This window comes from Microcaecilia unicolor, chromosome 2, assembly GCF_901765095.1.
Source record: "Microcaecilia unicolor chromosome 2, aMicUni1.1, whole genome shotgun sequence".
Lineage (NCBI taxonomy): Eukaryota > Metazoa > Chordata > Amphibia > Gymnophiona > Siphonopidae > Microcaecilia > Microcaecilia unicolor.
In genome coordinates, this window is record NC_044032.1 from 302695023 (window position 1) to 302720699 (window position 25677).

At 41.2% G+C, this 25677-nt stretch overlaps 1 protein-coding gene across 12 annotated transcripts in view; it reads left to right on the top strand.

The window, feature by feature from the left end:
• PTPRD (protein tyrosine phosphatase receptor type D) overlaps positions 1-25677 on the top strand; it is a 1064164-nt gene that overhangs the window by 854996 nt on the left and 183491 nt on the right. For all 12 annotated transcript variants that reach the window (XM_030194293.1, XM_030194296.1, XM_030194294.1 and 9 more), the window contains one exon: positions 5359-5482. In XM_030194293.1, the coding sequence (XP_030050153.1) occupies positions 5359-5482 (124 nt within the window). The remainder of the gene's footprint in view (positions 1-5358; positions 5483-25677) is intronic.

The following is a 25677-nucleotide window of genomic DNA, read 5'->3' on the forward strand; positions in this document are numbered from 1 at the left end:
TGTGGGTGGGGAGGAGTTATTAAGGTATGGTAAAAGTTGGATATCCACATCCTGAACTCTTTCTTGTTTTTCACAGGATGGGATTATTGAGTAATGTCCCACCCCCACCCCACCCTCCTTATTTAGAAAAGAAAATTATGCTGCTTCAATGAGCTCGGATTATCCTAGCTTTAATCCAAATTTTAGAAAATGACAAGAAACAAACAAAAACCCTACAAGAATTGAATTCCCCTATTTCTTTCAACACAGTTCATAGAACATCCCTTGAAATGTCCACTTCTTGAGTCCCTTTCCTATAGTTTCCTTAGTCCATGCAACACCACTGTTCCATAGGCTCAAAGTCCCTGAAAGAAAACTTCTTTGTTCTTCCCACTTTAGGGTTTTTAGCAACACTGTTTCAAGGTTACTCCCTCAACAAGTCAGTGTCCATTTCAAAGTGATTTTTTTTAATGTCTTTGTCAAAAGAAAATGAAATGTTATATGGAAGTATCAAATCTTTTCACCAACAGGTATAAAATAACAATAAAAAAATACTGCCTGGATTTACTGAAGCCTAGCCAAGCAGACTATAGCAATGGCACAAGTGTTTGAGAGGGAAAGACTACAGTTGAGCCAGATCTGGTGCATGCCTGATTTTACATTGATCAGCCATTTGGCAAAACTTGGCCAAGTCAGGCTCTCATTCATAACCCAGCACTCTTGTTGCATAACAAAGGTGTTTTTTGTATTATTTTGGACTTCTGCAGTCCTTTTGTGGTCTGCTCAACATTTCCTTCAGTATGGATTTTGCAGACCTCCTTCCCACTTGTTTTTTAGGACTATCCCTATAATGATGGACTACATCTTTCTATGACAGGAAAAAGGATCCATGGGGCAAAATTCAGACAGTATGTTTTTAGATAGTTAAACTAAAGCATGGGAGTGACAAAAGTAAGCAAGGGAATTCATAAAGTAATCCTCAGGAAAAACATGACAGCAGTGGGGACGGTAATTTTAATATAGAAAACCATCTAAACTCACTTAACACACTCGCTGAGACCTGGTGGAAGGATGATAACCAGTGGGACACTGTCATACCGGGGTACAAATTATATCGTAGTGATAGGGTGGATCAAATTGGAGGGGTAGCATTGCATGTTAAGGAGGGCCTTGAATCAAATAGATTGAAAATTCTACAGGAAACAAAACAAATCTTGGAATTCCTGTGGATTGAAATTCCATGTGTAAAGGGGGAAAGGATAGTTATAAGAGTGTACTACCGTCCGCCTGGCCAGGATGAACAGACGGATGTACAAATGTTATCGGAAATTAGGGAGGCTAACAAACTGGGCAACACCATAATAATGGGTGATTTCAATTACTCTGATATTGACTGGGTAAATGTAACATCAGGGCATGCTAGGGAGGTAAAATTCCTTGACAACATCAAGGATTGCTTTATGGAGCAGCTGGTAAAGGAGCCGACAAGGGAAGGAAAAATTCTAGACCTAGTCCTTAGTGGATCGCATGATCTGGTGCGGGAGGTAACAGTAATGGGCCGCTTGATAACAGTGATCACAATATGATCAGATTTGACACTAGCTTTGGAGTAAGTATACACAGGATTTCCAATACGTTAGCATTTAACTTTCAGAAAGGAGAATATGATAAAATGAGAATAACGGTGAAAAAAACTAAGAGGAGCGGCTGCAAAAATTTACATCACAGAAGAAAATCCTGGAGTAGGACTTTGGTTGTCTTCTGAGGATATATCTGGGAATGGAGAGGATATTGCAGCATTCACAGAAGAAAGCATTTATAAACAGCTTGAAAACCTGAAAGTGGACAAAGCTATGGGGCCGGATGGAATACATCCCAGGATACTAAGGAAGCTCTTGGTGAGACCTCTTAAGGATTTGTTTAATAGATCTTTAGATATAGGAGAGGTTCAGCGGGATTGGAGATGAGCAGATTTGATTCCTCTTCTAAAAGAGGAGACAGGGAAGAAGTGAGAAACTACATACCGCTAAGCCTCAAGTTGGTGGTAAGAAAAATAATGGAGTCGCTGCGGAAGGAAAAGATAGCTAACTTTCTAGAATACGACAGGTTACAGGATCGATCTGAGACAACACGGCTTCACCAAAGGAAAATCCTGCCTTACGAATCTGATTGATTTATATGACTGGGTGACCAAAGAACAGGATAAAGGACATGTATTAAATGTAATCTACTTGGATTTCAGCAAAGCCTTTGATACAGTTCCTCACAGAAGACTCATGAATAGGCTGAGAGAGCTGAACTTAGGACCCAAAGTGGTGAAGTGGATTGGAAACTGGTTGACCAACTAGTGACAGAGGGTGGTGTAAATGGAATTCGCTCAGAGGAAAGGAGGGTGAGTAATGGAGTGCCTCAGGGGTCGGTACTGGAGCTGATTAGATTTCATATATTTGTGAGAGATATTGCTGAAGAGTTAGAAGGAAAAGTTTACCTTTTTAAGGATGACACAAAGGTAGTCAATACAGTGGATACCCCGGAGGGTGTAGAAACCATGAGAAGAGATCTCCAAAAATTAGAAGAATGATCAAAGGTCTGGCAGTTAAAATTTAATGCGAAGAAGTGCGGAGTGATGCACTTGAGGTGCAGAAATCCAAAAGAGATGTACCAGATAGGAGTAGAGAACTGATATGCACAGCTCAGGAGAGGGACCTTGGAGTGATGGTGTCTGAGGATCTCAAGTTGACGAATCAATGCGACCAGAAGGATGCTTGACTACTTAAAAAGGATATAACCAGCCCCTTTACAAGTCATTGGTGAGGCCCCATTTGGAGTATTGTGCTCAGTTTTGGAGACTATGGGGTTCATTTTTAAAGCACTTAGCCTCCCAAAGTTCCATAAAAACCTATGGAACTTAGCCTCCCAAAGTGCTTTGAAAATATGCCTCCATGGGGCTCATTTTCGAGAGAAAACATTTTTTAAAAGTGTCATAAAGCATAATTTAGCCGCAAATTTTCTCAAAATGTCCAAATAGATATTTTCAAAACCTATTTTGCAAACTTCTATCTATGCAATTCATCTGCAGTGCGTCCAAATCACAAGGGGGGGGGCGTATCATGGGCGTTTCGAAGGGATTAGGGTAGGTTTAGGGCATGCCTAACACTTGGACATTTTACAGCTGTAATGGAACAAAACAAAAATGTCAAGGGTGAAAATCTAGATGCTTGGGTCTAGACATATTGTTATAATGAATGAGGCATAAAAAGGTGCTCTAAATGACCACATGACCACAGGATGGAATCAGGGATGACCTCCCCTTACTCCCCCAGTAGTCACTGCTCCTCTCCGACTCCCAAAAAATGTGAATAAATAAAGTATTTACCAGTCTCTGTGGTGGCCTCAGATGTTATAGCCAGGTCTATTAGAGCAGCATGCAGATCCCTGGAGTAGTCTACTGGTCAGTGCAGTGCACTTTAGACAGATGGACCCAGGCCCATACCGCCTCGTACCTATTACACTTGTGGTGGAAACTGCGAGCCCTCCAAAACTCACCAGAAACCCACTGTACCCACATATAGATGTCCCTATCACCTATAAGGGCTATTATAGATGTGTACAGTTGGGGGTATTGGGTTTTGGAGGGCTCAACAGACAAGAAAAGGGAGGAATGGTGAGATGTGTACCCAGGAGCATTTATATGAAGTCCACAGCAGTGCCCCTCTAGGGTGCCCCATTGCTCTCCTGGGATGTCTAAGGGACCAGTGTAATAAAAATGCTAGCCCCCTCCTACATCCCAATGGCTTGATTTTCTCTGTTTTTCACTTGTACACTTTTTTTTTCCAAAAATGGCCTGAAAAGATAAACGCACAGAGCACAAAAACTTGTTACAAACTGTATTTTGGGGGGGGGGGGGGGGGGGGGAAGATAAAGCGTTTTGAAAAAGGTGATATTTTCTATTCAGATTTTGAACATTTAGCACAAAATGACCAACGTCAAACTTGGACGTCATATCAAAAATGCTCCTCCACGTAGCTTTGTAAGTCTAAGTGCTTTGAAAATGTGCCTACAAATCATGCTAAAGACATTTAAAAACTTAAAGCAGTTCAGAGAAAAGTGACGAAAATGCTATGGGGTTTGCGCCACAAGACATATAAGGAGAAACTTAAGGACCTGTGATGTATACCCTGGAGAAAATGAGACACAGTGGTGATATGATACAGTCCTTCAAATAATTGAAAGGTGTTAATCTACAAACAAACTTTTTACAGAGACAGAAAGGTGGTAAAATTAGAGGACATGAATTGGGGTTTCAGGGGGGCCAACAGTACTGTTTCACGAAGAGAATGCTGACATAATCCTCTACTTGCTAGCTGAAATGCATGGGTTTTTCTTGACTTGCCTCTGTCCCTAGCTGGGTTCATTGTCAGGGCTGGGGAAATTAAGGGATTCTGCTTCTCCTGCTTTTTTCTTAAGGACATAACTGATTTTTCCTCACATAACCCACCTTAGTTTACTGCTGGAGTCATTATTGTAGGTTAGTGACACCCACAGTACATGGACAATGCAGCTTGTGATCAACCTCACAAGTTGTGCTATTCATAGTGCCCAGGAGCATATCTTAAAGAGGCCACCATGGATAAAAATACGTGGCTCCCCTTCTCCTCTCCCAGAGATACCCCCAAATCCCCCAGCAGCCAAGCTGTGATTCCCCAAGAGATCTGTGAACCTCCCAGCTGCTAAACTCCTCCCCATGATCCCTCTGAAAGAGTTGAAAATGGCAGGCACAACCCCTAGCACTATTCACACCGTACTATTGCTTGGGGTCAAATATGCCATATAAGCAAAACTATGGACAACATTGGTGAATTCATGCAAGACTTTTAGAGAGACAGTGATCTGTGTTGGTAAAATGAAAAAATTTTGCAAGTCTCTAAAAGATAGCTCTTGTTTTCTCAGTATCACTTGTCATCTGATGTGCTATGCATTGTGTTATTTTCTGTAATAAAAATATGAATGCTTTAAGATCATAGTATGCTTGCAGCTCTGGTACAGCAGCATGGATAAAGCAAAATGAAGTAAAAACAAAGAGACAGCAAATAACCAAAATAGGTTCAAAGCACTGGGTCCAGCCTGTTGCTTTATCTTGTATAACTTTGCTGCTACATGACTGTTGTAAACAAGTGGTAGTGTCCTTTTTACATGTAACGCAAAAGTCCTTTTTCAGCGGTTTGGTTTGTGTTGTGTAGAAAACGTACCATTTCACCTAGCTTACCTTTACTGTCAGAATGGAATCATTACTGACAATGTAACCTTTGGCTTGTCTGCATCTGTAGTTCTGTTTATTTTCTAATCACACTTTTCACTGTTTTTTTTTTCTATTTTAAGTCGATAGATCCTAGCCAGCAGTTTACATGGGAGCACTCGAATCTGGAAATAAATAAACCAAAGAATAGATATGCAAATGTAATTGCCTATGACCACTCTCGAGTTCTGCTGACTGCAATAGAAGGTAAGGAAGTCTTAAAACGTGAATCATTTTAGTCGTTTCAGGTTGTCACATTAACATGTAAGAGTAGAAGAATATAGCCATATCATTTAGGGCCTCTTTTACAAAGTGGCGGTAAGCCCAATGCAGGCTTACTGTTCGCTAAAATGGAAGTACCATTGGGCTACCTCAGCAGCCTGGCAGTAGTTCCCACCCCCTAACACATGTAATATCCAGAGCTACAAAAATATTTTTATTTTTATAGCGCCGGTGTGTACCTGGTGGTAATCGTGCAGTACCGTGTGCTGCCCGGTTACTGCCGGGTTAGCACAGGAGCCCTTACTGCCACTTCAATGGGTAACGGTAAAGGTTACCCCCCCTGAAATGGCCGTGCGGCAAGTGTTTCACTTGCCATTTCCTGAAAAAAAGAAATATCTGCCTCTTACCCGCTGTGGGAGGGCCTCAGCATGTGTCAAAAACACGCACCGACGCCAGCGCAGGTCCCTTTTTCCCCCAGCTTCATAAAAGGGGCCCTTAATGATTATGAAAAATATCTATTTGCGAGGTAACCTAGATGCATTTCTTTTTCACAGTATTTGTGCTGAACAAAAATTGAAATAACCCCAGGGAAATTTTTTTCAGGTCTGAAACCTAAAAGCTAGATCATATCTGATAAAACCAGGGCTTTTTTGAGGGGGTACTGAGTACCGGCACCTTTTCCACTGTCTGCTAAACTTGACCCATGGTTCTCATATTTTAATGAAAGAGCTCAGGTTCTACATACAAATTCTGCCTTGTCATAGATTCTATGACTGGTTGCAGGGGTCCTGGCTATTGTAGGGTGGGTCCCTCAATGATCACTCCACCCCTGAAGGTTGGCCTGGCATTTGAGTACTGGCACCTTTTTTGCTAGACAAAATGCACTGGATAAAACTATGCTCAAGATGAGCCGTAAAGTGCATAAAGCCTTAGTTCTAAGATTTCACATGGAAACCAGTTATTAGACCAGGCTTAAGAATTTTCAGTCCTTGAGTGGCTGAAACCAGTCATGTTTTCAAGATGTCCACAAGAAATATACACTACCTCCATTGTATGCAAACGCATCTCAAGATAGTTCAGATATATCTGTAGTACTGCTGCTTTGACTATGATTATTGGATTATCCTCACTTACCCCCTGGATTCTGTTTAGGTTGAGTGCGTAATTTTGGGCGTGGATTGAAGATCTGTAAGTAAATTAATTGGCTAAATACATAAGCGATAATATTCAATTATTGGAGGGAGAGAGGGGTAAGGAGACGTCTGAATCTGTGTGTGTGTGTGGGGGGGGTCTTGCCTTGTTGGCAGAAGCGGAGCCAGGTTGACGGCACGGGGGGAGCGAAAGCGGCGCGAGAGCGGACTTCTGCCGGCACCAGCACACATTTTCAATGCAACATGATGAGAAAAAAATAGGCGCCGGCAACAGCAGAACTCTGTTTGGGGGAGCGGCCGCTCCCCTGGCGCCCCACCTAGCTACGCCACTGCTTGGTGGGGATGGTGGAAGGAGGTTCTGGACCTTGTTGTGGGGAGGGGGGCTTGGGACATGGACACAGGATTTACAGAGGTCCCAGCTGAATGTCAGCCGGGTCCCTGCATAAGGACTGGCTGCCTGACATAACTCTGGTCAGCCGCTGATATTCAATGCCAGTGCCCAAATATGGCCCAATACAGCCAGCAACATTCAGCATTTAAAAAATACAGACCATTGCCAGCTGAATATTGATCAGTTAATATTTTCCTTTTTTATGAATTAAAATCCTAAAAATGTGATTAAGTCCCCTTATTTGGTATCTATTTAGATATTGCTTCCTGTTTTGTCTGATTTCTGTGAGAACTCACCTTGTCTTTTGGTGTCCAGTAAATGGACTTTACATTTTCTTTTAGTTTTTCCATTATATAACACATTATGGGGACACACTGCTATGTGTACCACATTCTCCATATTACAGTTAGAGAAACATCTTAAATCAAATTTGCAAAATTTGACACATATTTTTTTTTATTCATTGTGACTTCTATAATGGTTAACTGTACTGTATCTATTAATCATCACCAGTATCCAGGGCTAGCCCAAGGGTATCTGAAACCATAGGCAATCCTTCAGCATTGGTCATTCATCATGGTGGATCAATGTTCTACCATGTAACCAGCATCTCCCCTTCTCCTCTGTACCCCCACAGGTGGCCTTCATCTCTCCTTCTTCTCACTGACGCAACCTAGTGGCCAGCTTTTTTATGCTCCCCCCCTCTCCCAAGTGGCCAGCATATCATCTCCCCTTCTCTACCCCCACCCTATATCCAACATCTCCATCCCGACCCCTTCTGAGCCTCCTGCTGCCACTACTGTCCTACTTTCTCCCAAGTCAGGCCCGATAGACTTTTTAGCCTAAGAAATTAGCTTATTGGAAACTTTTCTTAATGAATGGTTGCAACTTTGATGGCACATTTTGTTAGAATTTGTAGGCTTCTTACATATACTATTTGCAAAGCCCTAGTTAGGTTGAATGGCTAAACATGTGTCCAGTAGGATGTGCAAAAGAATCAACTGCTGGAAAGACATTTTGAAGCGTATAGTTGTTACTATTAAATTGCTTTACAAATAAAGGCTTTCTGTTCTATGGTGACACAGTAAGACTTTGAGATTGCTCTACAATGGAACTAAATGGGTCACTGGAATTTGAGCAGCAGTTGAAAAATTATGGGAATAAAGGAAAAGGTCATACTGCATACATTTCTATCATGCATATGTTATAAGCTGATTGAATAAAAGAGGCAAAGCACTTAAGCACTTCCCTATTATTGACTCAACACCAAAGATTTCTTATGCAGATCAGTTATGCATCTTTTTCAGTAATGTCAGAATGGAAATGTGAAGGAATGATTTTGTTGTTGTTGTTGATGCTTTGTGCTAGTTGACAGCCATACTGGTAAAAATGTTAACATTAATCAAGAATGTGGCTGGTGTGCAGTTGTTTGGAATAACATAGGAAATGCTATGTCATCATATATTGATTTTCAAAGGATAGAACCCCCCCCCCCCCCCCCCGCTGAATTTTTATTTATTTACTTTTACTGTGTCATCAATAGGGCATGGTATTCTAACATAGCACGCTATTCTTAAAAATCAATTACTGTTTGATTAGTTCACACAATTTAAGAACTGATAACAAATTTAAGAACAATTTAAAATACTGATAACAAATAAAGGGGTCCTTTACTAAGCCATGGTAAAAAGTGGCCTGTGGTAGTGCAAGCATGTTTTTTGGGCGCATTGTTTACCGCAACTAGTAAAAAGGGCCTTTTTTAAGGGGCCACAAAATGGACATGCGCTAAAATTGAACCCAGAGCGTGTCCAATTTTGGCCTGAGAGCTTACCGCCACCCATTGACCTAGCAGTAAGGTCCCACTCGCTACCCGTGCAGAAAGGATGCAGCGTGTGACAACTTCTGTTTATTGCCAGGTAAGCCCACGGTAGAAAATAGAAAATTATTTTCTAAAAAGGGAATCAGAGTGCACCAAATTTGGAATTACCACCAGCTCACGCACTAGCTGGGCAGTAGTAGTGTCAATTTGGCATGCGCTGTACGTGCATTGGCCCTCCTGCACCTTTGTAAAAGGGCCCCTTAGTGCCCAAAACAACATACTTTTAAAATGAAATTAAATAAACGCAAAAAAAGGAAGCAATATGAAAGTGAAATGAACATTTTTCTAGTGCATGCCCCTGGTCAAGGTCAGGGAATGCAAGCTTGCATTAAAAAGGATAAATGACCAATGCTGCCCTTCTGCCTTTCTCTGGTTGGAAACAGTTGTGTGAAGGATAATCATTATCTAGTGAAACTGTTCAAATTTATTTATAAGTAGGGCTTCTGATTCTAGGTGTTTAATTTTTAGGCAAGTAGTTGAGTTCCCAAGGACAAAATAAATAAGAGATTGTTGTGTTTTTAAAGTCATCTGCTCCCCTTTTCTCCCAGCCAAAGCAAAAACACTCCCACCACCACAACTGGAAACTGGACGTCTAAATGGCAAATGACGTTTAATGTGAGCAAGTGCAAAGTGATGCATGTGGGAAAGAGGAACCCGAATTATAGGTATGTCATGCAAGGTTCCATGTTAGGAGTCACAGACCAAGAAAGGGATCTAGGTGCCGTCGTTGATGATACGTTGAAACCTTCTGCTCAGTGTGCTGCTGCGGCTAAGAAAGCAAATAGAATGTTAGGTATTATTAGGAAAGAAATGGAAAACAAAAATGAGGACGTTATAATGCCTTTGTATTGCTCCATAGTGCAACCGCAACTCGAATATTGTGTTCAATTCTGGTCGCCGCATCTCAAAAAAGATATAGTGGAATTAGAAAAGGTGCAGAGAAGGGCGACAAAAATGATAAAGGGGATGGGATGACTTCGCTATGAGGAAAGGCTAAAGCGGCTAGGGCTCTTCAGCTTGGAGAAAAGGCGGCTGAAGGGAGATATGATAGAGGAGTGGAGTTGAACAGGTAGACGTGAAGTGTCTGTTTACCCTTTCCAAAAGTACTAGGACTTGGGGGCAAGCAATGAAGCTACAAAGTAGTAAATTTAAAACGAATCAGAGAAAATGTTTCTTCACTCAACATGTAATTCAACTCTGGAATTCGTTGTCAGAAAATGTGGTAAAGGCGGTTAGCTTAGCAGAGTTTAAAAAAGGTTTGGATGGCTTCCTAAAGGAAAAGTCCATAGACCATTATTAAATTGGACTTGGGGAAAATCCACTATTTCTGGGATAAGCAGTATAAAATGTTTTGTACTTTTTGGGGGATCTTGCCATGTATTTGTGACCTGGATTGGCCACTGTTGGAAACAGGATGCTGGGCTAGCAATACTTGTGTACTTATGTACCACTACCACCCGCTATAGCAGCATGAGATTGTGCTGTTTTTCCTACCTCTCTCTTCTACTTTGCAGGTTCTGTTGCTGACCTTATGGGGAAGGTTTGAAACATGAGAACAGGAAGTGCCTGTTCTCTTATTTCAAAGTCTTTTTAACACTGGTGGCAGAGCCAGCAAAGAGAGTATGAATATAAGTTCTACCATTGTCAAAGGACTGTGCTTTAGTGGCTAACTCTAGTAATGTCACTCAGCTGTGATGGCAACTTTCGGGTGACATTGGAGTACCGAGGAATGAGTGTTTTTCCTGGGTTTTTCGGTTATAACCAAAAATCTGAAGCCATATTTCCATACTTTCTTTTCAATGTCTGTCCACATTGGGGAAGTGCTTCAGGCAATGTTGCCTACTGGTCCCCCAAAATATAATGCCCTGAAAATTAGACATAATTTGTCATAAACAAGATAATCCTGCAGAAAAGATATCACACAGACGTATCCTTTATTTATGACTATATTTATAATCAATAGAAAAAGAATAAAATAAAGCAGAGAAAAGAAAATAAGATGATACCTTTTTTATTGGACTAACTTAATACATTTTTTGATTAGTTTTCGAAGGTAGCCCTTTTTCTCTGACTATATTTGGAAAGCTTTATAAAGGTTATTAATGATTCCAAACAGCAAGTTGTGGTTAAATTAGAAGCAAACTCTTTGCTAGGGAAAATAAATCCTTAAAACATTTGCACTGTCTTATATGGCAGTAGTCTTGCACACAGACTTTCATGCATTTGGCTGTGTCAACAAAATCATACAGAAACAGGTCTTGATGTTGTGTCAGGGGAAAAATTGCTTTCGTCTCTCATTTCCTTTGTTCATGACATGCTGCATGACTTTGAAGAAATTGAAGAAGAGGCACAGAAACTGATTCATGAAGTAGAAACCACACATTCAGATGAAAGACCTATAGCACAGAGACACAAATCAATTTTCCCAGATGGAAAAAATGACAGAAAGCCAACTGGCAGAGACAAGTTCAAGGTGGAAACATACGACAGTATTTTAAATAAACTTCAGATGCAACTTAAGAAGCTTTCCTGTGCTTACTCAGATACTGTATTATGAATTTTGGGGGTTTCCCGGCAAGACTGTCCCATTCTTCCCAAGATACACTCGAATAGGATACAGAACCTTTGTGTGATAATGCAACCAAAGGGGGCAATTCTGTAACCTATGTGCAGCAGCAACCTGCATAACGTAAAGTATGATATATGATATGATATGACATGGTACTTATAGCCCATCAACTCCCAACATAATGGTTCAAAGCGGGTTACAATTTATTAACAATTGTACAATTAACAATGTAAGACTGCATTGACCAAAATGTTATGAATCGTAAAGGTTCAGTAAAAAATGTAAACTGGCAACAGAAAAAAGCTGTTAAGCTCCCGAAGAAGCAGGTCGTGGAACAGTAGTGCTATCAGCAAGTAAAAGTTAAGTTGCCTTCCTTGAAATTTTATAAAATGTATAACAAAATAGATTTAATACAGATTGAAAAAAATTTCCAAAAATATATATTACAAAAAAGAACTGAGGTTTTTCAGGACAAGGATCCAGTTGTGTTTAGAGCCGATAAGTCAGAGAGCTTCTGAAGTGAATGATTCTGAGATCTGAATCAGTTTTGTAATTGGTATGTCTTGTTCATCTTTGGATTGATAGGGTAATTAATAACAAGAATTAAGCCATTTTGATTTGGCAACGATTAACAATAAAATTTTGGGAATAAATAGGTCTTCAAACTCTTCCGAAAACACAAATAAGTGGGCATAGTTCTAAGAGTTATAGGTAAAGAACACCACAGTTTGACTGCCTGATAAGGAAAAAACAATTGCAGAGATTTTTTTATACCTGACATCCAATGGTGAAGGAAAATAAAGAAGTCGAGAGTTCCTTGATCTAGCTGAAAAAGATGATAAAGGGAAAGCAAACAACTTCACTAAATACTTTGGACAAGAGCCTTCCCATAACTGGAAGCCCTGCCGACGTCCCACCCTTGCTTCACTCCTATATATGCCCCTCTTGCAAATACATGCTATGTAAGTTCAGCAGGTATTTGCAGAATAGCATTTAAGCAGCATGCTTACATTTAAGTGTATAAGCACACACAGGTACACGTAAATACTGAACAATTACAAAACACACACTTGTAAATGTGAGCTCCAAGGTTACAGAATTGCCTCCAAATTATCACCAACTTTCTCTGTCTTCTAATCTGAACAAAACCATTTTGTCCACTTTATAGATACTTTGGATGGATCGTAGGCTGCTGTACATAGTATTTGGAATGGAAGTTAATGTAGTGTACAAGAAGGAACAGGTGGAAGCTTTTCCAGATGTTACCAGGACTTTCAAACTTTAACTCTGCCCATTTCAAATTGTAAAGATGAATGCTGTCTTCACTGTTTGAAAAGGAAGAGTTGTGAAAACTTATATCAGTTCATTCTTGTTTTTATATCCTCAAAATAGTATATGCAGTGTTCTGTAAATTGTTCTTTTTTAAAAACAGTTATAGTCATCAGTGCATTTAGCTGTAATCATCACCACTTCTTTCCATACTTAATTACAGAATCCATATACCATCTGTTTGCCATTCTGAGTGATTTACAACCAACACATATAGGGGTCCTTTTACTAAACTGCGGTAAGCGTTAGCTTGTGCTTACCGCAGTTTAAAGTAGCTTGTCACGGGACACGATCAGGCATCCTGTGGTAAGTTCCCAATTTGCCGGCTACTCGGGTGTTAAAATATATTTCTTATTTTGACATGGAGGGGCATGTCGGAGGCAGAGAGAGGGTGTTTCTGCACTAATCAGCATAGATACCTTACTACACGCCAACTGATCAGCACAGGATTACTGCGTGAATCCTTATCGCATACAAAATAGGTTTCAGTAAGTGCTAACATAATTTTTTTTTAATGGACACACATTAATAGTGACAGCGCATGGCCATTAATACAAAACAAAAGAAAATCGGCCATTTTACTGCTGTGGGAAAAAACAATGTGAGGGCGCACTAAAGCCACTTTATACTGCAGCTTAGTAGAAAGACCCCTTAATAAAAATATAAAAAGCAGCTCACACATAACCCAACATAGACATATAGAATTAAAACGACCCTGTTATGCAACCTTATTTATGCAGAGCATAACTAATATAAAATCAAGAAAGAACCAACCCTTATACAGTTGAGATCCTGGGGAACTGGGTTCAATTCCCACTGCAGCTCCTTGTGACCCTGGGCAAATCACTTAACCCTCTATTATCTCAGGTACAAATAACCTTAGATTTTTAGCCTGTTAGGAACAGAAAAGTACCTGCAAAAAAACAAAACAAAATAGTACATGTAAACCAGTCTTTGACTTTATCTACAGAAAGGCAGTATATCGTGTGAAATAAACATAAACGTAATAGTTGTGAGAATACAAATGTTTTTAGTTTATTCCTAAAATCCATTACGTCTTACTCTAATAGAAGGCATATCAGTAACCAGTACCAGTGCATTGAACTTGCCACAGAAAATCCTTGGTCACCATTTCATGTATACTGAAGTTCAGAGAGCACTGTGGTCTTTGCTCCTGGTCAAGGACTGTTACTTCAGTGGCCAGATATGTTTATTAACATATTTGTGTTTATAGATCACATCTACACACAGCTTAATGCCATTTTCAATAAGTACATTTCAGAAATAAAATGCAATACACAATCTATTCATTAAAATTAACAATAGTAAAAACAAGCTTCCCCTCCCAAAAACTTAAACATCAAAAACTGACTATCTACTCTGTGAAAAATTACCTTTGATATTCTAAAGTACACTACCGCATTAGCATGCATTACTGCATTAATGCAGTAAGGTTAGTAACTGGGTACAGGAAGATAACCACAGGGGTGGAGGAACAAATGACCACTATGAAATTCTCACATCAATGGGAAAAGTAGGGTTGAAGGATGAATCTTCCAACCCTGGACACTCGTACACTGGTAAGTTCTCAAAAGCAGTGTTTATTAAACAGACAGCAAGGACCTGACATGGGACCTTGTTCTGGCGTAAAAGCTTGCCTCAGGGGTCTGAAATAATTCACTGATGTGACTATGGAAAGAGAAAGAAACTTTTCTTGGATAAAATCATTCTCTTTCCATAGTTACAACAGTGTATTATTTCAGACCCCTGAGGCAGGCTTTTATGCCGAAACACATTCACATGTCAGATCCTTGCTATCTGTTTAATAAACACTGCTTTTGAGAACTTACCAGTATACAAGTGTTGGAAGATTCATCCTTCAACCCTACTTTTCCCGTTGGCATTAGCAACTGATTCTATTATATAAAATAGACATGTGGTAAAATAACATGCGTTAATGATGTTAGTGCATATTAGCGCACTTTAGTATCTGTAGATGTAAATGTGTTACAAAGATAAGTAGGAAATAAGAAACAATTTTTGTATTAACATATTCAGGCAAAAGATAGGCCTGATTCTGTATAGTACTGCTAGAGTTACACGCGATTCTGTGTGTAAATCTACGCGTATTCTATAGCTACATGCATAGATAAATTGTTTTAACAAGCTGTTAAGCGTTGTTAGATCTTAACAAGCAATAACGAACACTAATTGGCAAAAATTAGTATTTTACGTGCGTACATTGCTAAGCGTATTCTTTAACGTACTGCACCTAAATTCTAATATGCGCAGTAGAAAAAGGGCATTCTTAGGGGTGTGGAAATGGGTGTTTCATGGGCATTCCAAAATCTATACGCGTTGTTATAAAATATGGGCCAGTGCACGTAAATCTAAGCACAAGGATTTACACCAGTTTTTCGTTGGCGAAAATGGACTTGCTTAGATTTAGACGCATATACTACACCTAAGCATATGCTAAATAGTATGGTATTTAGAATATGCTTAGGCGTAATTGCCTAACGCGTGCTAATTTTAGGCACCATATGTAGAATCGGGCCCTTAGGAGAGGTGTTCCAGGGCAGGGCCAGAAGTTACCCTGGTAGCACCAATGTTCAGCACGATCTAAATAACTTTATCCATTTAGTAGGAGCAAGCAGATAGCTGTCCCAACTTAAATGGATAACCTATCCATTTCAATTTAGGATTGCATATTCATCAGGGCTACTGAATGCATGGTATAAAAATAAGCAGATAGGTCACCCACTTATCCTTGCACAGCAGTTGAGCAGTTGAATATGGCCCCGGTGTTCTTTAACATTTTATTTGATGTTTATTGCTAAAGAATCCTAAAAAGAGAATTCTTTTTGCATAAGAGTTGAAGAGCTATACACTGCAAGTGAATCCAATATAGTAATTTGACTTTCAATTTCAGAGAAATATTGCTTCATTTCTAATATCAAATATGAATGGTATTTGAAAGGATTCATGAATAGTTAATTTTTTTCCAGCTGGGGGAAAAGTGATATTGACACATGGTGCAGGAGGAAGAAAGGAATATTCAACTCCCAAGCCTCTTAAAAAGAGTCTGCTGCATTTCATATTTCAAAGCCATTTTGAGATGTAGTATGTTACCCAATTGCAAATTTAATTCTGCTTCGTCGTACAGTACATTTCACTCAAACAAAAATTCCTTTTAACCTTAGTGGAAGAAAATTTAAATGAAGACCATATTGTACTGTGGTGCTTTATACTCACTTTCTTGATCTTTATCAGAGTAATATGGGACATATTATTCAAATCAAGTACTTAAAGTATAATTTAAAACTTTACAAATAAAGGCAGTATGTTGAACATAAGCTGCGTGTATGAAAGCAGTAGATGTAGCCCTTTTTTTTTTTTTTTTTTTTGCAAGCACAAAAGCGCGTTTTTTTTTTTTATGGACAGACCTGTGTTGGGGCTCCCTGCCTCCCCGCTGCTGGGAAAAAGTGGAAAAGGCCTAGAATATGCTCGCTGCTGCTCTCAGCTCTGGGCTCTGAGGAATCAGCATCAGGGCTTGGTTCCACCCCCAGCTGTTCCTGCTGCTTCCTTCTATTGGCCGGCTGGCATCCTGGAATGCCCATCTCCCTGAAGATGGACCCTCATTGGCTGCCTGCTGTCCCAACTCCTCCTCCCTGCAGGGCTTCCCTGGTGACATCACTCTAGAGCTGTGAGCTGATTGGATTCGAACTTTCTGTTGTCCCTCTCCAGTAGTGAGTGGGTGGGACATCCCAGGCTGACACTGTCCAATTGGTTTAGCCCCTCTCTGTTGTGCTTCTAGCATGGGGGATGCTGTTTCCCAGCAGAGGCTGTTTGATCCTTGTCTTCCTTGCATTTTTGGTACGTCACCATTACTTTTATGCTTTACATTTACTGGCCCCCCCCACCCCCATTTCTTGCCAGTAAAATGTCATTTGAGAAAAGAATCATAGCACGGCTTTCATACACGCAAAGAAGCTGCGTGTAAGCCAGTGTACTTTTTTTTTTTGTGCTCCATCTTCCCTGCCTTGTTTCTCCCCTTCTCCTACTTGCGATAATGAAGAACCGGCAGGTCCAGACCTCCCGTTAAAATTTCTACAGTAAAGGTAGGGGCTGCTTTTGTGCATGGAGTTGGAAACGGCAGTGCATCGCCTTGCATGCACATGATAATAGTAATTAGCTCATTATAACAGCTTTGCATTCTGTTTTCATTAGCTGCTACCATGACAGGAAAATGGCTTGGAGAACCCTTTTGTGCATGTCCTGGTTTACTACTTGCGCGCTAGTTTAAAAACCACGTTGCTGGCTCATTAAGTTTGGTGCATCTGGCCCTCAGAGTTCTGTGTTCAGTTTTAGAGCCTGTATCTCACAAAGTACATAAAAAATGGAGCAGTTCAGAGAAAAGTGACCAAGTTTGCCAGAAGACATATGAGAAGAGATTAGAAGGCCTTTAGAGGAAAGGAGGGATGGGGAGATATGTTACAGATGTTTAAATAACTTGAAAAGTATTAATGAAAACAGGCACCTTTTCCAAAGAAGGGGAAGCTATAGAACCAGAGGACATTAAGGGGGGACGTTATCAATATGGGCTTATGTTAAGACATGTTATTATACCACTAACTTATGTCAATTTAGCACAGAACCCATTTTGTGCAATGAGACCTAGGGGGTCTTTTACTACAGCTTAGCTCGAGTTATCTGCAGTAGGGCCCATTTTATTCCTGTGGGCCCTGCTGCAGATAACTCGAGCTAAGCTTTAGTAAAAGACCCCCCCTAGTTACCAATAACTAGAGTTAACAGTAAAATAGCATATCTTAACAGTAGCCCACATTGCTAACATCTTCCCTTCCCTCTAAATGAAGCTGAAAGGAGGAAATTGTAAAAGCAACCTAAGAAATTTATTCATGAAAAGATTAGTAGGGATAAGACTGTGGAGATGGTGGAGATAAAAACCATGGTGGAGTTCAAAAAAGGCATTGTATAAACAGAGAGGATCTCGGTTTTCACTCAGAGCACAAAAAGCATAGAAAGGATAACCTGCTCAGAGCAGCAGTTACAGCCCTAAACAAAAGAGAGAGTAACCTGCATGCAGTTACAGCTCTAACAACCTTGCTGGGCAGACTAGATGGGCCATGCTCGTCTTTTTCTGCCATTAGTTATTGTGTTACTGACAGCAGATAAGGACATTTCCCTCCATTTAGAATGATTACAGCTAATAAATAGAAATAAATCAAAACATAGAAAAAATAAAATGATACCTTTTTTATTGGACTAACAATACATTTTTTGATTAACTTTTGAAAGTAACCCTTCTTCAGATCAGAAATAAGCAAATGTTGACAAATATCAGAATATATAAGTGAAACACAAAAGCATTCCAATGACAGTTTCACAGGAAGAGGGTAGGGGTGGATTAGGTGAGAGACAGGGAGAGATGGATGGCTGATAAGAGAGTGACAAAGCAGTAAAATTTTATGGTTTATAGTGGGATAGAAAGCCCAGATCTTTGTTAGGTCCTATCTGGTGGGTGCCAAAATATTTCATCATTTTGACTTCAAAGGTCTTATGTTCCTGGATTGTTTTAAAATTTCCTTTTAGTATTTGTACCATAAGATCATTGATGCAGTGTTCTGGTTTTGTAAACTGCTGTCCCTCAGAGGTGACATCCTGGTTAGCATTGGAATGTTTAATATTGTATCTATGTAAACTGAGCCTCGTCTTTAGCATCTGGCTTGTTTCTCCAATATAGCACCCTTCTTCACTCTTTTGGCATTGAATGATATATACCACACTTGAGGATGAGTATGTGAAGGATCCCCTTATGCTTAATGTTTTTCCCATGTGAGTGACTGTGGGATCCTGTGAGATATGTTGGCACAGTTTGCAGCTAGGTATATTGCAAGGACATGTGCCATTCTGTTCTTTTTTTGAGTTTGTATTGGGAGTTTGCTTTTCACTAATCTCTGTTTCAAATTTGGTGGCTGCTGGAAGGCCAGCACTGGTGGGGCTGGGAATATCTCATTCTCCTGGAGTAGTGGCTGTAGATCTTTTATGATTCTACTCAATTTTTCTAGCTCTGGATTGCATGTCACTACAAGAGGGATTGTTTCTGTGGTTTTCTTCTCATTGTACTGCAGTAAGATTTCTCTAGGTATTTTAAGGGAAAAAACAATATTCTTGGAGATTATTTTGAGGCCTTTTTGTTTGAAGGATTCAGTCAGGATTTTGAGATATTTATCTCTGTCTCTTGGGTCAGATCAGATACAGTGATATTATGTGGCTTCACAGTGTATAATAGATTTATTTGTATATGAAGGGTGGAAGCTGGAGTTATAGAGATAGCTATATCTGACCGTAGGTTTCCTGTATATCAATGTTTGTATATAGCCATTGCTGATGGAAACTGTGGTGTCTAGAAAGTTGACTTTCTCTGGGGAGTAGTCAATTTTGAATTTGATTGTAGGATGGTATGTATTGAAGGAACTGTAAAATTGTTTGGAGTCTCTTCTCTCTCAGTCCAAATCATGAAAATGTCATCAATTTTCCAGTAGTATTTTAAGGGTTTAGTCTGATGTGAATTCAAAAATGTCTTTCCCAGTTCTACCATGAAGAGGCTAGCATATTGTCTTGCCATCCTGGTGCCCATAGCAGTGCCCATGATTTGCAGATAGATATCATTGTTAAAATGGAAATAGTTGTGAGTTATAATGAATATGATTAATTTTGTAACGGTTTTCGGTGAGTATTGGTGGTCCAGGGTGGATGTTTTTAGGAATTTATCACATGCAGCTATGCCATCTGCATGAGGAATGTTGCTGTATAGCAGAGGCATAACTGGACTCCGGTGGTAGGGGGGGCCAGAGCCAGAGGGAGGGGGCACATTTTAGCCCCCCCCACCTGCCGCCATTGCCAGACCCCCCCCCCGCCACCAACGACTCTCTCCACCCCCCTCCCGCCGCCAACCCTCCCCTGCTGCCGTTGCTTACCTTTGCTGGCGGGGGACCCCAACCCCCCACCAGCCGAGGTCCTCTCTTCCGTTGCAGGCTGCAAGTTGCAAAGCTTCCTGTTCTTCTGACGTCCTGCACGTAAAACGCGCAGGACATCAGACTCAGTTTCAAATTCTGAGTCTGACGTCCTGCACGTTGTACATGCAGGACGTCAGACTCAGAAGAACAGGAAGCTTTGCAACTTGTAGCCTGCTGCAACGGAAGAGAGGACCTCGGCTGGCGGGGGTTGGGGTCCCCCGCCAGCAAAGATCGACGACGGGTTGGCGGCGGTGCAGGGGTCCAGGCCAAAATCTGCGGGGGCCCAGGCCCCTGCTGTATAGTGCTTCTACATCCATTGTGACCAGAAGGGTTTGTTCAGAAAGTCTGTGATGTCTTGTATGAAGCTGTTTGTCTTGTGCACAAAAGGGTTTAAGAATCCCCTCTATAAGTCCAGATATTTCCTCTGTAAGTGTGCCAATACTAAATATGGTTGGTTTGCCAATTGGTCTAGCAAATTAGATCAAATTCAACTATACTCAGACCTAGAAGAATTCTGTAGACAACTGCAGTTGAAAGTACGTTTCTTTAAAAGAGAGACTCCCAAAAGACTAGAATACAACCTTAAACAAAAGAACACATATTTCACCCCCTACCCCCCCCCCCCCCCCCCCCCCCCCCCCCCCCCCCCGATGATGGACAAAACAATAAACTATGTAATGGATGGATGCTATGAAGGAAAAATTAGGTCTTACCTGATAATTTTCTTTCCTTTAGTCCCTCCCACTATTCCAGAGGTCCACCCAAGGTTTCTGAGATGTTTAATTAGTGCGAATTAATGGGCCAAATAATGACTTTCACCTCACATGGTGCTTCCTGCATATCTCTCGTTCTGTACAAGTTGTCTAGAGATGAAAGAGGTTCACAAATGTTTGCTTGCCTGGTTAGTGTTAGGTTAGCAAGTTGTTTAAAGTTGTGTTTATTCTGAGTTTATCCTTACTGCTTGTCTACGTAAATACTGAGGAGCTGGACTTGATGCCAAGAGAGAGATGTCATCTCAGTTTTCAGTTCTCTATCTCCACCTGCTGGTTGAGGACACAACTATCACCATGGGTTCTGGAATAGTGGGGAAAAAACAATGGAAAAAATTATCAGGTAAGACCTAATTTCTCCATGTCCTGTATGTATGGGACAACTAAAAATGTCCATGTAAATGCACTTTTTTATTTTTAGAAAAGATCCGGTGTATTACATTTTATTGTAACTTCCTTTTTGTAATCAAGCATATGTCAGGATACAGTTGTGAATCAACCTAAACAGTTGTTATTATTGGCTGTCAAGATAGTGAGAATTGCTGATTCCAGTAAGCTGCTCATAAAGCAGAGAGGTTGCCAGTACCAGGAAGATAGATCATGACAGCATCTGAACCCTGTAACCTCAGAGGACAATTATAAAATGACACATGCCATAGGTAAAGGATGAATATAGTGCATGTGGTAGTGAGCTAAAGAATACTGATTGTCTCAGTAAGTTTGGCAGCATCTTGGGAATGCTTTTAAATGATAACCCAGACACTGTCTGTCAAATGAGAGCTTGAAGTCAATATCAAACACACATTAACTAAGAATTTAGGCAGTCTGCATCATCATTCCTAGGACTGAACGTAACTCAGAAAAGATTTTAAATTTGAACTTTATGGCTTGATATATTAAGCCCTTTTGCCTACTTTCTGTCCGTAGGGGAGAAAATGAGACCCTGAGCAGTGTAGTTAGCAATGTGGGCTACCGTCAAGATGTGTTATTTTACTGTTAACCCCAGCTAGTAGTAACAAGGTCTCATTACATAGAATGAAACCTGTGCTAAAATAGCATGAGTTACTGGTAAAATAACACTTCTTAACGGTAGCCCACATTGATAACTTCCCCCTAGGTGGTAAAATAACATGTTTTAACAGTAGCCCATGTTGATAACTACAGCCCATACTGTTCTGTATTGCCTTTACAAAATGTTGCTCATGCAGTGAAAAATATTATATATTGTTTGCGGATTTTTTTTTCATTCAAGGAAGTTATTTCCTCTTTTTTTTTTGGCAGTTATATCTGTAAATATTTGTAAGTGATAAGGGCTTACAGGGCTTACAACAGTGGTGAATGAAATTCATGCCAAAAAAGGGGGCATTAGCTGAAGTGTGCTATAAGGATCGGTCCACGGTCTGGTTCTTTTTAATACTTTTGTGAACAGAAGCTGCAATGGAGCTATTGAAAACGATTGCTTCTTTGTAGGTGACAGCAAAATAAGCAACACGGTAGACCCCCAGGAAGATATAGAAAATATGAGGAAGGATCTAGTGAAAATTGAGGAATGATAGAGTTTGGCAGCTAATATTTAATGTTAAACGATATAGGGTCATGCATTTGGGCTGCAAAAACTAAAGGGAGTAGCGCAGTGAAAAAAGGATAGATTTCTCTGCACAAAAATAGAGAAGACTCTTGGAAGTGATCATATCTGATATTCTTAAGGTGATAAAACAGATAAGGTGACAGCAAAAAAACATTTGGGTACATAGGAAGAAGAATGTTCAGTCTGCCATTCTGGAAACTACACCTTCAAAAGGATGTAAAGGGTGGCTACTAAAATGGTCAATAGTCATCATAAAGTATAAGGGGATAGACTTAAAGAGGAAAGGCAGGAATGGAGATATATAGAGCATTTAAATATATCCAAGGTATAAGCCCACAGGGGTGGGGCTCTTTGAATGGAAAGGATGCTCTGGAACAAGGGATCATAGGGTGAGGCTGAAAGAGAGCTGACTCAGTAATCTAATGAAATGTTTATTTTCTGAAAGAGTGGTAAATGTGTGGAATATCTTCCCAGTGGAGGCGGTAGAGACAAAGATGGTATCAGAATCCATGAAATCATGGGATATGCACCAAGGATATCTTGTGGAAAAGAAGGGGCTGTAGAAACCGGGCTGTTGGTTTGGGTGGCTGCAATGGATATGGTCTTTTTCTGCTATCATTTTCTTTGCTGCTTTGATATGAAGTTCCAAGGACATGTGTTCACTGCGGACTGCAGGAGGCAGCCAGCTAAATCCCGCAGTCCAGGGGCGTATCTGAGGTTCGGAGGTAGGGGGGGGCAGGGGCTAGAGTGAGGGGGCACATTATAGCCCCCCCGGCCACCGCCCCCCCTACCGCCGTCAACCCTCCCCCCTACTGCCGTTAACCCTCCCCCGCCTACCGCCGTCAACCCTTTCCCCGCCTACCGCTATCACCTACCCCCGAGGTCCGCTTCCTCTTGCCGGTTTTTTAAAATATTACTTCAGCTGGCGGGGGACCCCAACCCCCGCCAGACCAGCCGAGGTCTTGTTTAAGTTCTTCATCCTCTTGCTGTGAAAGCTGCATCCTTCCAGTTGGACGGAGTCGGACGTCGCAGCACGTTGTACGTGCAGGATGTCAACGTGCTGCGACATCAGACTCCGTCCAACTGGAAGGATGCAGCTTTCACAGCAAGAGGATGAAGAACTTAAACAAGACCTCGGCTGGGCTGGCGGGGGTTGGGGTCCCCCGCCAGCTGAAGTATTTTTTTTAAAAACCGGCAGGAGGAAGCGGACCTCGGGGGTAGGTGACGGCGGTAGGCGGGGGAAAGGGTTGACGGCGGTAGGCGGGGGAGGGTTAACGATGGTAGAGGGGTCCAGGGCAAAATCTGCGGGGGCCCAGGCCCCTGTGGCCCCACGCAGATACGCCCCTGCCACAGTCTGAATATTGGCCCCAAAGAGATTAATATTCAAAGGGGTTTAACCAGGCAAGAGAGGCTCCTGCCTGGTTAAACCCCACTGAGCTGGCGGCCACATAGCAGCTCTGCATAGTGACGCTAAATATTGGCTCTGACCAGCTACTGAGAAACTGGCTAGGTTAGGGGCAGCCTCGGGGTAGAATTTGACTGCAGCCACTACATAGCCAATTAGCAGCTATATATAGACTGCTAACAGGCTAAGTAAGTGAATATGGCAAAAAGAGCTGTTCAAACTTTATCTGTTGCGTCAGCCCGTGACTGTGAGTGGTTTACAAGCTGTTTACTACTGCAGGCTTAATATCGAGCCTGAAGGATCCTTAGTTGTGGTCCAGCCACGTTTTGGGGATATTCGCATGAAGAATACCATCCTAAGCTAAGTGATATGGATTTTTGTCTGTGCACAGAGGAGAGCAGAAGAACAGCCTATTGACGCAAGTCATGGAGATAAACAGTCTGGTATGAACAGGCTGCAACATGAGATAAAGGATAAAGAAAAAAGGGCAATAGCCAATTTGTCTAGCAGGCTACACATTAGAGGGTCAGTCCTGCCTGTCTGGCAAGCTGTGTAAAATAGTAGAAATCAACTGTTTAGAATCAAGAACAATGAACACTAACAGTGGAGATCCAACCACTATATAGTGAAATGGATTACAGTGTATGATACTGTATGATTTAATTGATCATTGTTAAATTTGTATTTTGTAAAGCAGCATTTTCCAGAGACCAGCTGTGTCGGTGTGACATATTGTTGGTAACCGGATGTGTTTCAGAAGGGCCACAGACACCTACAGGTCTGGTTCCAGCAATGACCATCTTAGTGTTAGCAGCTGTTGAGATTATTACAGAGCTTTGTGGTTAGATCTGGGAAGGGAGCAGTGCTGGGTGTGAACTCAGTAGAGGATCTTTTATGATTGTCTACCCAAAATTATTTGAAAAGAAAAAAGGTAGATCACAAAACCATCTTAAATAAGGAACAATATCTCTCAAGGCAACATGCTCTGTCTAGCAGCTAGGATATAACGTTAGTAGTGTAGACAATGGGAGAGACTAGATGGGTCAATAGTCCCACACCTCCCTCACCATCTGCATTGTTACATTGGTATGTGTATTATGTGTAGCCTCTATTATGTGTGTATTAATCTTTGTTCAGTTTGTGACAACATTTAAGATCTCCTCTATATGGGATCATGCCCCCCCCCCCCCCCACATCAACCTAACCTGGCCCTGACACATTAACCCCTCCCTGGCACAGATCTCCCCCTTCACAAACGTGAAGACCCCACAACCCCAACCCCCTCTGATCATTTCTAGGACACTCCCAAATCCCGCCGCCCCCCTCCAGGATAGACCCAACACTCCAGTGCTAGAGTGAGGCTCTGACACAACAACACCTCTCTGACTTCAAAACCCCAATGTTCAAAGCTCAGTGCTACCCCACCCCCTTCCGATCCTTCCTGGGACCTACTCGGAGGCTGCATTGGTGGTCCAGCAGATCCAAGCAGCAGCAATCTCTCACTGCTGCCACCCAGGTTGGCGTGTCAATTCAATATGGTGCCAATGGCCTAAAAGAAACACACAAAGCTTCCATTTGGTAACAAGTAGCCCCCCCACTCAACCCACTACAGATAGGTTTAGTTATTTAAACACTGTGGTGCCACCCAAGACCCCACCATTTTACTAGCTCCCCCCCCCACTACAACATCTAAGCAGTATAGAGGAAAACTGCCTCCCCCCCCCCCCCCACTGCTACACCCTGTTACCCTGATGTTTCCCTCAAAACTATTAAATTGATGGGTGCTTTCCTAAAATTTAGCAGTTCAAAGAATAGCATCACAGCCTGCTTTGCTACTTTTTGGGCTCTGCAAGCCCTATTTTTTTATAGGGTCTAAACTTAAGAAATGAGACCTTCATATTTCCCTGGTATTTTACTAAAGGCTTTATTTTATTTATTTATTTATTTATTTATTAGGATTTACCAACTTTTTGAAGGAATTTACACAAGGCGGTGTACAGTAAGAATAAATCAAACATGAGCAACAGACATTTACAGCAGTAAAAATATTCAAATAAT